Here is a 16,007-nt window from a genome sequence, read left to right as displayed (position 1 = left end):
ACGCCGGAATACTGTATTTTTTTAAAAAAATCTTTGTTATAAAGGAGAAATGAGCAAATTAAGGGAAAGAGCTGCATCTTTCTAAGAAATTGTTGTCGTTCATAAATGTGAAAATCAAGCAAGCATATTGCACAAATCTCAGCTATATGTACATTTCTGACACATTTACCAAAGCATTATAAAGATTTGTTGTAGAAAAAGAGCATGTTCTATTTTGTTCAGGAGATTAGGAAAACAACATTATAATTAATATGATACTAATTGGAACCAATGAAGGAACCAACAACGTGCAGATTAACGTTACATAATAGTTAGGTTTATAAAAGAGACTGCAAGTGTCATAGACTAACCAAAAAGGGATTTTTGCCAATATTTACATCAGATAAAATGAAAAGAACAAATGACATCCCAAAGTCAAGATAGTTTACGATTACAGTCCAAAGCGATACGCCAAAATAGTAGAAGTTCAAATAGTTTAGCAGCAAAGATCTACTTTGGAACAACTCGAACGTGCAAGTTCTTCGATGACTTTTCAAGATCAAAGATGAGCTTACCACCTTCTTCCATCACATGTTCTCTGCAGAAATTGAATCACTGCCCACCCAAGTATTTTTCATAGCTTGTTCTTTTGGCGGTAATGAGGCAACACTTATACTTTATCTGTGTCTGGTCATCAATGAGAGTTGTTGTTATGCGCTTTCCTTTCAGAATTGTTCTTGACACCTCGTTTGGGAAATGCTAAACAGGGAAATAACTGCAATATTAGTCTAATGCATATTAACATGGATATAATGTATGCAAATATAGTTACATATAATTTATAAAATGAAGGTAGCATAACTGATTTTAAGCTAAAGAAAATGTACCATGACTTCTAATTTATCTTCCTATTATCTTCCTATAAAGTCTAGATAAATGCATGCATGTGGATTATATGTAGTCCGTTGACCAATTAACATTGTTGAAACAAATGGAAATTAAGCATCACTCCCACATGTGCATCTATAGCTAGCACCATTTGACATTGATGTCTTCGAAAATTTGGTGTAACTCTCATAATACCATCCAAACTGGTTAGGATTGAATTTAGTTGTTCTTCAAATAGTGATGCAAAGTATGTATCCTAACACAAATTATGCACCTGAAATAAAGAATAATGCAATATGTATTTTTAATTTGTGCGTAAAAAAACTCAAAATATGTTTGTGCATAAAAAAAAGCAGACCTTGACTAAGTTTATAAATTCAGCAATTGGCCTAACTTGAGACAGATTGGAAAAATTGTTGTACGAAGTACGTTGAGAATAAGCCGAACTCATAATTAAGTTCTGACTGAAGCTTTGACTATGAGCTTGAGAAGTGTTAAGGTCACAACAACAATTCAAGAAACATGGTCAAAAAACAATCAAATCAGATTGCGAAATAATAAGTTACTTTAACACTGTATTGTGAAATCATAATGCAAACTTACTAAGTCTTAGATTTCTCAACAACCGGATGATGTAGGTTGATGAGCAGCCTCGAACCTGACTAATTGTTACATATATTTGGGTTGCCATTGACTACGAAATGGAAGCAAAGAACACAAGGTAAATGGATGGTAAATGATAAAACTACAAAGTATTTTTCCCATAGTATTACATCAACCATATTCCCACTGCATAAGGAAAGACATCTTTCAGGTCATTATCAAACTTATACAAAATCCTATCATCTGATGCTGACAAATTAGAAAATAATACCTTTTATCTTTCAACACAATGTTCGTACACGGTTTTTTTCCAGTCCCAATTGGCGTTGTCTTGACAATCTCATGAAGAAGCCCAGTGATTTCTTAAAAAAAAAAAATACATCTATAAGAACATTATAATCGGAGAAAACACAGAAATAAATTAAAGCACATAACTATACCATATAAAACGTCAGTTTTGAATTTTCCATCTTGAATTTCCTTAAATGACTTAAAGCGAAATTCATGAGTAAGAACGTTAGTTAACTTGTCATCATTCTGTACCTTTGTACCAGAACCAAAAACAACCTTAAAGGGATTAAATGCATTGTCATTATCAAACACATGACAATTATAGAAAGTATAAGTCTTGTTTTCCTCTATCAAAGCCTTCCAATGCTCCACTTCTCTATATCAAGTTATTACATGAACACGATCACCCTAAATCCGAGAAAGAAACCAAAAAATATAAATAAATCAAAATGTACACTAATAAGTAACATTGATAAATCATAAAAGAAATTACAACAAATCTTAACTAACTCATCTAACCTTTGCATCACAAATAATGAGCTTTATATGTTGATTCTCATTACTATCAGTCACAATCCAAGAATCCAGCATTCCAAATCCTATTTTCCAAATGTCCAAATCATTTTTGAGATCCTTAATGTAGTCATAATCCCTTGACATTGAAAGTCCTATATAGAAATACAATAATACATCATTTAATTTTATTCTCTTTGTTCATTCTGATATCGAAAGAAGCTAACATATTTCTATGTGATCAATTTTATATCATCAAATAACCTGATCTTAAATGCACAAATTTCTGTATCATCAACTTTCTGGACCTTAATGATATGACCAAAACAAATTTACACCAATCAACTTTCGTACGGCTCAATGATATAGGAAAGAATAAACCAAATATAAAACTGTTACAGCTTTAGGATTACTCACAAAAACTAAAATAACCCACATGCATAAAAAAAAAAAAATCAACTACAGTACCAGAAGCTAAAACAACAATTGTGTTAAAACCTTACCATGAGCTAAAATTCAATTATCATGACCTCTACTATACTCCACATAACAAAGAAAGATTTTTCTACAGTCATGCAACATAACAATTTCTGGTACATAATCCACTAACAATTGAAAAAAAAAAAACAAAAAAAAACTTAAAATGCATAATCCTGAAAAAAAGGAAGAAAACCACCTATGATGAAGCAAAAATTTAAACAGTGTCGAAAAATGAACCCCTCAAGCCATAAAAATCAGTCAACTCAAGTCATGCATGGTCTCAGAACCATGAAAAAAGGAAGAAAATGACCTCTTATGAAGAAGAAAGTGAAACAGTGTTCCCAGCTAAACTTAGATATTGTTTGGGCAAGGTTTTTTACGGTCTAAAAGTTACTTCAAAACAAAGTTAAAATAAAAGCCTTTAAGAAAGAAGTTAAAGTTGTTTGGTTTCTTTATTTTTTTTTAGTTTTAAAGCCAATTTTAAGTTAAATGTTGTTTGGGAAAATATTGTACAAACATTGATTTTTTTTTATGGTGTTCGGGGTTCGAACCCCGGACTTGGCATATATTATGCATTGTTCCTATTAACTGAGTTAAGCTTACGATGACAAAACTTTGAATTTATTATGAATTAACATAATAAATAAAAAATGTTTAAAATATTTTCTGAAGGCTAAAAATGTTAAAAAATAAATTTTTTTTTACAAATACTATATTTACTCAATAACGTTTATTTTGTGTATCCTTCAAAAAAAAAAACGTTTATTTTGTGTAATATGAGTACAAATTTGTATCATCATATAAATGACTTGTTAAATATTTGAATACGAGAAACAATTTAAGGAGCCTGAAATAATAACATAAATAATATCAAAATAATTGATTTTTTCTATTTCAATTATACTCTATAACAAATTTTGTTATAAGAATACCATACTTTTGGTGTCTTTAAAAAATATAAGAATTTATATTATATGACATTATATTTGTTACATTGTTGGTGTCATGGAAAGAGATATACTATATGATATTATATTTGTTACATAGTTTGTTACAGGTGCAATATATATATATATATATATATATATATATATATATATATATATATATATATATATATATATATATAAGTATAACTTTTTTAGGCATCTAGACATTTTTTGAAGAAAAGACATCTACAATTTTACTTTTAATTAAAATAAAAATTTTATAAAAATAATCATACGCATTATGCAACGCAAAAAAATAATATACGCATTAGCGTAACAAAAAAACAGACACACATAAAGTATTACTCTAAACGTTAATATGTGTGTGTGTGTGTGTGTCTATATATTTGCAAGGTTGAAGAAAGAAAATAAAAATATTTGGTATCATTAAATGAAAGCGTGAATAAAATTATTTGTGAGGTTGTGATGATTAAATGATATTGAAATTAAATATATAAGTGATAAAAAAAAGATAATAAAATTCCTTTGAAAAAAGGTAATAAAATTAAATGGAACGGTTCAAAAAAAATTAAATGGAAGAAAAAAAGCATTGAAATATAATATTAAAAAATAAAAGAAAGTTTCCAACGTGAATTGAAGAGAGATTCTTGTGAAATAAATTGTTGAGAAGTAGTTTTTTGATGTAGCATTCAACAACTTTTGGCCAAAGCTCATTCTATTCAATTTTATGCATTAAAAAGAGTACCTTTTCTAGTAAGTACTTAATTGATATTGTATTTGCCCTAACTTCTCCTTAAAAATGTAGAGAAGTTGAAAAAAAACCGGGTCAAACGGTATCTTAATCTCCCACAACGGCAGTGTAGAAGCAACTGAATTTGGGAGAAAAAATTGAAAAATAGTTAAAAATAAAAAAATGGAAAAAATTTAAAAATATAAAAATTGAAAATAGTTAAAAACAATCAGTGAGGTAGCACTCGACCAAGCAACACTAAAAAAAATTATATGCATCAGCGTAATAAAACAACAGACAAACAGACATAAAATATTACTCTAAACGTTAATGTGAGTGTGTATATATTCGGGAGGTTGAAGAAAGGATATAAAAATATTTGGTATCATTAAATGACAACGTGAATAAAAATATTTTTGGGGTTGTGATGATTAAACGATATTGAAATTAAATATATAAGTGATAAAAAGATAATAAAATTCCTTTGAAAAAAAGATAATCAAATTAAATGGAACCTCCTAAAAAAATTAAATGGAACGGTTCAAAAAAATAAAATAAAATAAAGTTAAATGGAAGAAAAAAACATATTGAAATATAATATTAAAAAATAAAAGAAAAGGTTCACAGCGTGGGTTGAAAAGAGGTGCTTGTGAAATAAATTGTCGAGAAGTAGTTTTTTAAAGTAACATTCAACAACTTTTAGCCAAAGTTCATTCCATTCAATTTTATGCATTAAAAAAAATACTTTTTTTAGTAAGTAATTAATTGATATTGTGTTTGGCCTAACTTCTCCTTAAAAATGTAGAGAAGTTGGAGAAAAGTCGGGTCAAACGATACCTTAATCTTCCACAACGGCAATGTAGAAGCAACTGAATTTGGGAGAAAAAATTGAAAAATAGTTAAAAATATAAAAATTGGAAAATAGTTAAAAGTTATTAAAAATAAAAAAAATTAGAAAATAATTAAAAAAATTGGTGAGGGGCAAAAATGGAATTTCATAGGCCATTGGTGAGTTGGCACTCAACCAAATCCATTAATTATGAAATTACCAAATTGCCCCTCCTAGGGGCAAAAATGGAAATTCATAGGACATCAAATTTAATAAATAGTATATAGATAGATGAACTATTTAAAGTCGGCTTGTTTCGTGAAACATTACCAAAAGACAGTGGTTACGTATTAGTTATATGTTTGTTGAATTAGGTTGTTGCGTTATGTTTTGAATAATATATATTATTATTATTTAAAATTTCATTATGTTTTAATTTACGTCAAAAATGTTCATTTAAACGCTAAAATAGTCTGAATTCGACTCACTTTTTTTAGGGTGCAAGTACAATCCGGATTATAAAATCCGGAATGCCTCAGCATAAGATTCTTTTGTGAGGACCACATTTCACAGATAATTTTTGTGGTCCACAACATCCATAAACCTCTATAAATAAGTGTTTCCGGTTTTCATCTTCATTTCCATCAAAAACACACAAATACACCAAATAAACCATGAAATTTTTTTGTCATTGTGTTGTTGCAAATAGATTGCTCTTTATTTGACGGCATTATGAAGATCTTCAGCATGCTGCCAAAAATATATAGATAGATGGATAGATACAAAGCTTCTGAACTTGATCTATAGATATGAACATCAAGAGGTTTTAATGAGTTAGATCTTACTACCTGCCAAATGAATATGTCATTTGGCAAAGACAACATGATCTAACTCAAAGAAATCCTCTTGAAACACCTTGCATTTCTTCATTATGGTTGTTTTTATTTATGGTATGTACCTTTGTTATATTTTTCTCCAAGCCATTTGCAGGAAAATGCTCCAAATATAGGGTCTGATGCGTTCGGATTTTATATTCCGGACAAATTTCATGCATTCCGGATTATATAATCTGGAAACCCTCAGTAGTTTTTGGAATGTGGCGTTTCACCAAAGGTTTGACCGGTTAGTGGAGTTTTAATGCATTTTTGGACGGTTTTGATGTTTTATTTGACTGTACTTGACTGATTACAGACTATAAAAAGGCTTGGATCTTCAACTACTTCCTTCATTCTTCACTTCTAGGCATGATAACAAAACTCATACCCGTGGTTACCCACCCGAACCAAACCCAATTTGACGGGTTTTCCCCGTTTTGACACATTCTTCAAATCGTTCATCCTCTTGCATGCAGCATTGGTCGCGACACATTCTTCAAATCGTTCATCCTTTCAGTTCTCAAATTGCAGCATCCGTTCATCGCAGCACATTATTGGTTAGGGTTTCTTGTCATTCTCTTTTTCCTTTAGTTTTTGTGATTTTTCTTTTGTGAATTGTTATTAAGTTTAAATTTTAAAAATAAGTTTCTGAGGAAAAGTTTGCTTGGGATAGTAAAACACTGGCTATGTTATGTCTCCCCTGATGTCTTGCTTGCTATTCTTGTTTCTTACTGACTACCTATGGAAGAGTCTCATCTCATCCTCTTGCCATCACACATTTCACTGACCATAGGCACTGCAACCCAATTGTCAATCTAATTCTTATATTAGACTTAATGTAGGATGTGTCCCTTGTTGTGTTGTTCAAAGTTCAAACTGGGTCAAAATAAAGGAAAACCTTAACCTTGAAAAGTTTGGATGTGAAAGGAACTAAGACCAAAGATTCCCATAGAAACTGAAATTTTGTAGTTTTCTTTAAGGTGAAGAGTCAGAACTTAAGGTCGTCCATGGGTCTCTGGTGTTGCACAATGGCTATCAAGTTCAATGCACAAAAGTGTAAATTTTTTATAATCAACTGTAAATATTCGCTAGCAACATATGAAAAAGTGAATATTCACTTTCATTGAATTAGTTTTTAATACACTGCATCACCTCATTTCTGACCTCTCTGCCTTGAACATCTGCAATGCAATTATAGGTGATGAGCCCATAAACGCTTTACCGGGTAATGGTTTGGTGGTAACTGTATATTCTGAATGGCATATAATGTAGGAAATTTGCTAGGTAAAGTAAAAGTTAGGAGGTCCATATTTGCTGACACCCATCACTTTGTATCACTACTGCTTGAAACTCAAAAGTATATTCACCATTGGAAAATGTTTTTTTACACTTTGTATCACTACTGTCTGCTCGTTGTTGTTGTTATCTGTTTGATGGGGATGAGTAAGTTTGAGGGTGATGGTAATGATTATATTGAGTTGGAGGATGAGTAAGTTGATTGTGGTTCAACTTTCCCATGAAGGGAAAGAACTCCCTTTTCCCATACTAAACCTCACCATATTTTTACGCTTAAAAGTTCCACACTGGCACCACCGGAAAAGCTTCGACCACACCACCACACCACTCGCCACCGGTCTCCGTTCTCCCCCCTCTCTCTTTCTCTCTCTCTGCTCGACGTCGACCTCTCTCTTCTCTGCTCCCTTATTTTCAATTTCAGGTGATGAAACTCTGCTCGACCCCTTGATATGAATTGCTGAGACTGAGACAAATTTCTATAGTTTTTTACCTTCGACCACCACCACTGGCACCACACCACTTGCCACCGGCCTCCGTTCCCCCCACCCATCTCTCTCTCTGCTCGACGTTGACCTCTCTCTTCTTTGCTCCCTTATTTTCAATTTCAGATGATGAAACTCCGCTCGACCCCTTGATATGAATTGTTGAGACTGAGATAAATTTCTATAGTTTTTTAGGTTTTAGGTAACTAAGATTTACTTCAGTTTAACTACTTTGATTTGGGAAATTTTGATTTGTTTCTTTGATTGATTGATTTGAATTTGGGAAATTTTGATTTTTTTCTTGGATATGAATTGCTAATGTTGTCATGTTGAGTTAGTCTTATTATAGTTCATATTTCATTGGCTTATGTACAAGTTTTTACGTCGACCTCAAATGGAATGCTTGATTCCAGTGTAGTAATTATTTGGATATGAAAAAGTTGTTTGATCTGGTATGGCAAAGAAGTGTCTGGTGCTTGAGAAATGGAGACTATAATCTTTGTCGTTGTACTTTTTTTAGTGTGGTGTACCTTATATATTATGCAAATTTGGGGTGTTTCATTATGCAAATTTTGATACCAACTTTATTTTTCTCAAAATATTTGTTTTTCTTCTTTGGAAATTAGTTTTATCATGTTCAGTTTCAAAAGGGTTTGAATGATTCTTTCTGCTATGATCAAATTGGATTTATGATTGAAACCGTGTCATGATCAAAGTTTCTCTGCATTTGTATCATTGTATGTGTTTGTTTATGGATGAGCTTGGCTAAGGTGGTCTTAAGCATAAAGAATATGACAATTCTGTTACCACTTCACAAAAGTCAAAGCAGGATTAACTTTTGGCTAAACCTTTTATGTGTGATCTAGTTCATGATTTCTAATTGATGTTTTCATTGTTTATTGTGGTTGATTTTGAGATTGAAACTTGTTACTCTCTCAGAACAAAATGCTTACTTGCACTGAGCACTTGGAAAATTTGCAAAATTGGACATTAGACCAAAGAATTAAAATTCGTCTAGAAGATACAGGTTTTTCACATTTAAGCGAACTTGCAAAATGTCAACATGATAACCAGCTTATGGAATGTGTGGTATCCCATTTCAATTCAAAGACATGTGGATTTGAATTTGGTGATATAAAAATAGTTTTTGGCTTGAAAGATGTGCTCAACATTACAGGCTTGCACATTACAGGCAAGCCTGTCACTGGGATCGATGGTGACATGACTTCTTGGTCCGAACAATGTTTTGGACAAGATTTGACCTTTAAAAAACAAAATGGAATTCGAGGAGCCATCAAGCTATCTGTTCTTAGAGAAAAATTTATGGAAGTTCCACCAAATGCATCTGAAGTTGAACTAGATCGACATGCTAGAGCATATGCTCTTTATGTTCTAGGTTCATCCTTATTCAGTAGTTCTTCTAAGGGGGATGTTGATGCTCTCCATCTTCCATTGCTTTATCATGTCGAAGAAATAAAAGATTATGCCTGGGGTGCTGCTGCTCTTGCACACCTATATTGTTCTATGAAAAAAAATTAAAGAAAAGGGTTTAAAGCATCTGCACGGGATTGCATTCTCCCTGCAGGTAAGTTATTTTATATTTCCATTCTCCAATTAAAAAAGTATTTCCTTTTAACAATTGAGAAATAACTGTCACTTCTTTTTGTTGTGATTTGATAGGTCTTTGTATTCCTACATCTGACAAAGATCAAGGACTTGCTCATGTTATCAAGTCTGAATTTCGCAAATAAACAACTTTCGTTGATCAATGATTGGTCATGTCTTTTAGAACAGTTTACCTTGAACAAATGTAAAAAGGTAGATTATTTCGATTTAATTAACACAATGACTGCTAAAGAGGTAAGCCTTGTAACTTAACAAGACCAGTATTTTTATTTGAAGTTTTTGCTTTAATCAATTTAGGAATTGAAAATTGTGTTGCATTTGTAGGTTAACTACAATCCATATGATAATATTCAATTCCCGAAACTGAAAGAATATTCAACTTTCGAGTTGGAAAGAAGGGTTTGTTGCAAACCAACCTTACAACATACCTACCTCAACAACTTTAATGAGGTTGCATTATTTCAACCCCATAAATTTAAAAAACATTATTCTAATGCACGTGCTGGGAATATAAGATTCAGATTCAAATGGAAAGTGTACCCAAGATGTGGTCGAAAGGGGAAAAATTGGCAAGAGAAGAAAAGTCATAAAAAATATATCAAACATTGGAACATAAGTTGTTTACGTAAAAGACCACAACCTGGTATGTTTCTAACTCTACAGTTTTTTTTTTAAAAAAAAATATAGTTTCTGTATTTGCACATTTGTCTTTATATGAAACTAAGATTTACTTCAGTTTAACTACTTTGTGTTGATACAAATTACTTAAAATATGTTTTTTTTCCAGAGGAACGGCAACTGGAAAGAGTACAAGGTGTTCAAGTAGAAGAGCCAATTGAGCTGGAACACCAGAATTTGGATGATGGTATAATTCTTTTCTCTACACCAAAATATAGTTTCTGTATTTGTACATTTGTCTTTATATGAAACTAAGATTTACTTTTACTTCAGTTTAAATTCTTTGTGTTGATACTAATTACTTAAAATATTTGTTTTTTTCCAGAGGAACGGCAACCCGAAAGAGTACAAGGTGTTCAAGTAGAAGAGCCAATTGAGGTGGAACACCTGAATTTGGATGATGGTATAATTCTTTTCTCTACACCAAAATATAGTTTCTGTATTATTTATCAATCTTTATTTATCAATCTTTATATGAATGGATGATGGTATAATTCTTTTCTCTACACCAAAATATAGTTTCTGTATTTGTACATTTGTCTTTATATGAAACTAAGATTTACTTTTACTTCAGTTTAACTTCTTTGTGTTGATACTAATTACTTAAAATATTTGTTTTTTTCCAGAGGAACGGCAACCCGAAAGAGTACAAGGTGTTCAAGTAGAAGAGCCAATTGAGGTGGAACACCTGAATTTGGATGATGGTATAATTCTTTTCTCTACACCAAAATATAGTTTCTGTATTATTTATCAATCTTTATATGAATATTATCTTTATCTCTACACCAAAATTTAATTTCTGTATTATTTATCAATCTTTATATGAATATTATCTTTATTATCTCTACACCAAAATATAGTTTATCTCTACACCAAAATATAGTTTCTGTATTATTTATCAATCTTTATTTATCAATCTTTATATGAATATTATCTTTACTCTACACCAAAATATAGTTTCTGTTACTCTACACCAAAATATAGTTTCTGTATTATTTATCAATCTTTATTTATCAATCTTTATATTTATCAATCTTTATAATATGAATATTAATATTATCTTTATATGAAACTAAGATTTACTATATTTATCAATCTTTATATTTATCAATCTTTATAATATGAATATTAATATTATCTTTATATGAAACTAAGATTTACTATGAATATTAATATTATAAAAGATTTATTATGAATATTAATATTATCTTTATATGAAACTAAGATTTACTTTCAATCTTTATATTTATCAATCTTTATAATATGAATATTAATATTATCTTTATATGAAACTAAGATTTACTATGAATATTAATATTATAAAAGATTTATTATGAATATTAATATTATAAAAGATTTATTATGAATATTAATATTATATTAATATTATCTTTATATGAAACTAAGATTTACTATGAATATTAATATTATAAAAGATTTATTATGAATATTAATATTATAAATGATTTATTATGAATACTATGAATATTAATATTATAAAAGATTTATTATGAATATTAATATTATAAAAGATTTATTATGAATATTAATATTATCTTTATATGAAACTAAGATTTACTTAAAATATTATAAAAGATTTATTATGAATATTAATATTATAAAAGATTTATTATGAATATTAATATTATCTTTATATGAAACTAAGATTTACTTAAGTTTAACTACTTTGTGTTGATACAAATTACTTAATTTTTTTTCCAATACACCCCCCTCTTGGTGGGTGAATAGGAATATTAATATTCATAATAAATCTTTTATAATATTAATATTCATAATAAATCTTTTATCTTTATATGAAACTAAGATTTACTTAAGTTTAACTACTTTGTGTTGATACAAAACTAAGATTTACTTAAGTTTAACTACTTTGTGTTGATACATAACTACTTTGTGTTGATACAAATTACTTAATTTTTTTTCCAATACACCCCCCTCTTGGTGGGTGAATAGGTTTAGGCGGCCCTTGAATTCGACAAGATAACTACTTTGTGTTGATACAAATTTCCAATACACCCCCCTCTTGGTGGGTGAATAGGTTTAGGATTAATAGGTGGGGCCTAACTCATCCTTACAAAACCGGCTTGTAAGGTGAGGATTGCCTCCTCTATATAAACTCTTATCATGAGTCTTATCTATCCGATGTGGGACTTGGATTTTTCCCAATAAGGCATGCTAATTATTTTTTTTTTGTTTTGAGAGAAAGGCATGCTAATTATTGTTAGGTATTATTTAAATTATCCATTTTTTGATTGCTCGATTTTCAGATTGTCTAAGGAATTTGGATAATAATAGCAAGTCAAATCAGGAAGGCGACAACAGTAGTGGAGCTAAAATCGATGAGTTTACCAACGGAAGTTTTTTAGATAATAAAGAGACCACAGCAAAAGAGACCACAGTTGACTCTAGGACTGATGAGATAAGGTGCCAAAGCAAAGGTGACAATAGTAGTGAAGCCAAGATTGATGAATTGTCTAAAGGAAGTTTTTCAGATAATAAAGAGACCACGAAAAAAGATGCCACTGCAAAAGAGACCACAGTTGGCTCTAGGATTGACGAGAAAAGGTGCCAAAGCAAAGGTGACAATAGTAGTGAAGCTAAGATTGATGAATTGTCTAAAGGAAGTTGTGCAGACAATGGAGAAGTTTCAAAGAATGGTACTCTTGCATCTGAAGATGCCAAAGCAAAAGAGACCAGAATTGACTCTAGGTTGAGCGGGCCTATGACAGATCTAGCAGAAAATTGTGCGACTCCCGGTTCATTACCAACATTAGTGTCAGGAAATTCTGTATTAGATGATGAGGACTTGGTCCGTAACAATGCTAGCCTTGGTAGGGGTGAAAGATTGGCACCTTCTAAGAGAAAGGCAATCACAGTGAACATGGATTCAAATATTTCTTCCACATTATCTAAAGGAGACAGCAGCAACTTGATCCCTGATGCTCTCCCTTCAAAGCTAGGTGGCAACGAGTCATGTTCCAAACGAATAAGGTACTCGTTAAATAATGACAGTAAATGGAATCAATTCTAGTGACATAAGAGGCTTGGCTTTAATGTTCCCTTCCCCCTATATCAAACCGTCTTATCTTTTTTTCCTTTTGTTACTATAAAGCTCATATACACAATTCTGTCTTCTCTGTTTAATTTTCAAATTCATGGTCATGTTACAAAGTTATTCTATTGAATCATTCATATCACACATGCTGCTTGATATATCATATTGACCTTGTCCTTTATGATATGTTTGTTTGATATTGTATATTCTTGGGAGCTAATATGAAAATAATTTCTCCTTTGGCACAAGTCATCTGCAACTCTAAAGTTTCACTACTAATACTATGTTTGATTGCAAGGTTGAGAAAGAGAAAAAAAGATAAAGCATACATGGGAATCCATGCGAGTTACACAAAGAAGTTATATGTAGGACTTGCCAGAATACACCCACTCGTTTTTATGGAGTAGTTTGAGAGGGAGTGTTAGAATATAAGAAAATATATTATAGTATCTTAGTTTATCTCTTAGGATTATTTTCCATATCACTTGATGGTTTTTGTTGTTATTGTTGTTGTTGTTATTTGATTCCTGATTTCCTTACTTATTTAGGATTAAGTCTATCTATCACTTTAAGTAAGGACTAGTGTTTAGTCTTTTTTATCATGCTATTATCAAGTTTAGATCAATGGTTATCTAGCTCTTATTATTTCTCTTCTCCATTCGTTTAAAAACAATAACTTCAACAATCATCAATAAGAAAAAAAGGGCAACCCGGTGCACTGAAGCTCCCGCATACGCAGGGTCCGGGAAGGGGTTCCACCATTTGGTGTATTGTACGTAGCCTTACCCTGTTTTTACACAAGAGGCTGTTTCCAGGACTTGAACCCATGACCTTACAGTCACATGACAACAACTTTACCCGTTGCGCCAAGGTTACCCCTCTTCAACAATAAATGTAACAAAGTATTTGATCCTTAAAGTTGACTCAGTATGATTAGGTCTCCATGACACACACACATATGTTATAATGAACCTAGGAAAAAGGAGACTTATGGATTCAATTACGTAATGAATTACAAAAATGTTTTCCAAGTTGAAATGACTCATGGAACAAGTTGGATAATTTTGGCAAGTGTTAGCCAATTTTTGTAACTTTTCATGGCCAGAGCTACTCATTAACTATATATACATACAAAAACATAAAAATGTGACAAAATATTTCGTATTTTGCTAGGAATAATACCATTTACCCTTCATCTGTTGATCTGTTCCTGATGATTTATTGGCACTTTAACGTATTAGGCGTTTTTCGGATCTAATTGATTGGTTCTTTACTTTGCAGGTTGGATTATAATCCTACTGTCAAGGAGTCACGTGACCCATGTGCAACTGAGGTTGGTTGGATTTCTTTTATCCACATTGTCCCCCCTCTCGCAATTTACTTAAAATTTGTTACGAAACAGCTTATAATGCTATGATTCTCAAACAAATCAATATGGGGACGGCAACACTAATCATGGATTGCTGGTTAATAATTAATCAGCAATCCTCTGGTGGCCAGGCAGAGAATCTGTTCCCTTAAATCAAAATTAGCAACATGTATCCATGTGCATTTATTTGTTTATGTTCATTTGTGGTAAGTCTCTTATTTCTTTGTATGTTTTCTTTGGCTTCAGGACAGAGATGACGTTGAGGCCACCATGCAGCAGAAGGATAAGAGTGACAACACAAGTGGAACTGGACACCTTAAGGTTCGTTTGTTTTGATGTATAGGTTTGGCCTTGTCCCTAAACTCAAATTTGTTTTGTTTCCTATTTAATTCTGCTCTCATTTCAGGATAGCACTGTGAAAGATAAAAATATTACTGCTGCTCTTGATGGTCAAAGTGTTGTTCAACCGAAGGAGAAATTGTCAAGTCATATTGCAAACAGATGCAAGTCTGACTCCTCTAGGTTGGTTGAGTATTGGGTTCCTTTACAGATATCTCATGTGCAGCTTGAGCAGTTGTCATACCCCAATTTTAGACCAGTCATTTCTTTTTTTTAGTCATATTTTTAAAACGTCTCAAACTCTTTTTTCGCTTTAACTATTTAGAGTCTTTTAGTTGTCTTTTAAAATTTTTGAGGCTTTTTATTTTACAGTTTGAAGTGAGATTCATTTTTGTCCAAGCTTTGTGTAATTTAAATCGTTTCTTTTGTTTGTGGGCATTTTAAAATATTTTACGCGTTTTTTTTAATATTTAGTGTCTTGTTTTTATTTTAATTTCCTTTAAAAGCTTTTAATTTAAAATTTCCTCTTTGTCCGTATATTCAAATCGCCTTAAAAGAGTTTTGTTCGCATTTACAAGCACCGCGTTATTTTATCCGTTTCAGTCGAATTTTTGGCAGAGAGGTATTTTAAAATACCTCATTTGGTACCGAAGGGACATGTATTTTCGTTATTATCTTCTTTTTTTGTGTTTAGTATTTAATATTTTATTTGTTTTTTAGTGTCACTCACGTGACAGTTTTGTTCCATTTTTATTTTATCATTAGCTTTTGTATTTTTATTTTAAGTCCTGGTATTTCAATTTTGGTCCAAGTTTAGTCCACATGTCTTGCTTTTACAGGTCTGAGGGTTTCCTCTTGCACAAGTTTTATTCTTTCAGCTGCAGGGATATTATGGTCTTTGCATTGTATCAGTTGAAAACCCTAAAAATAGCAGTATTTATAGCAGCATTAATTGTCAGAGACTGTTCACCCAAATGATTGGCAGCCGCACCAATCAAATCAACAA

The 16,007-nt window shown here is 31.3% G+C and overlaps 1 protein-coding gene and 1 long non-coding RNA gene across 2 annotated transcripts; both read left to right on the top strand.

Annotated features, from left to right (window-relative positions):
* The first annotated feature begins 9,600 nt into the window (after positions 1–9,600).
* On the top strand, positions 9,601–10,623 carry LOC146925574 (uncharacterized). Its single transcript, XR_015011061.1, has 3 exons — positions 9,601–9,776; positions 9,867–10,185; positions 10,546–10,623. It is a non-coding gene; the product is annotated as an uncharacterized LOC146925574 (long non-coding RNA).
* Positions 10,624–12,487: 1,864 nt separating this feature from the next.
* Positions 12,488–15,278, top strand: LOC146925573 (uncharacterized). Its single transcript, XM_085711993.1, has 4 exons — positions 12,488–13,229; positions 14,575–14,626; positions 14,909–14,983; positions 15,069–15,278. The coding sequence occupies exons 1-4, from the start codon at positions 12,961–12,963 to the stop codon at positions 15,276–15,278; spliced, it is 606 nt and encodes a 201-aa protein (XP_085568119.1). The 5' UTR covers positions 12,488–12,960.
* The last annotated feature ends 729 nt before the right edge of the window (positions 15,279–16,007 follow it).

This window comes from Medicago sativa, chromosome 5 (genome assembly GCF_051527215.1).
Source record: "Medicago sativa cultivar Bolivia chromosome 5, Bolivia_mono, whole genome shotgun sequence".
NCBI classification, from domain to species: domain Eukaryota; kingdom Viridiplantae; phylum Streptophyta; class Magnoliopsida; order Fabales; family Fabaceae; genus Medicago; species Medicago sativa.
The sequence above is the reverse complement of the archived record's forward strand: the minus strand, read 5'-3'. Positions and strand labels throughout refer to the sequence as shown.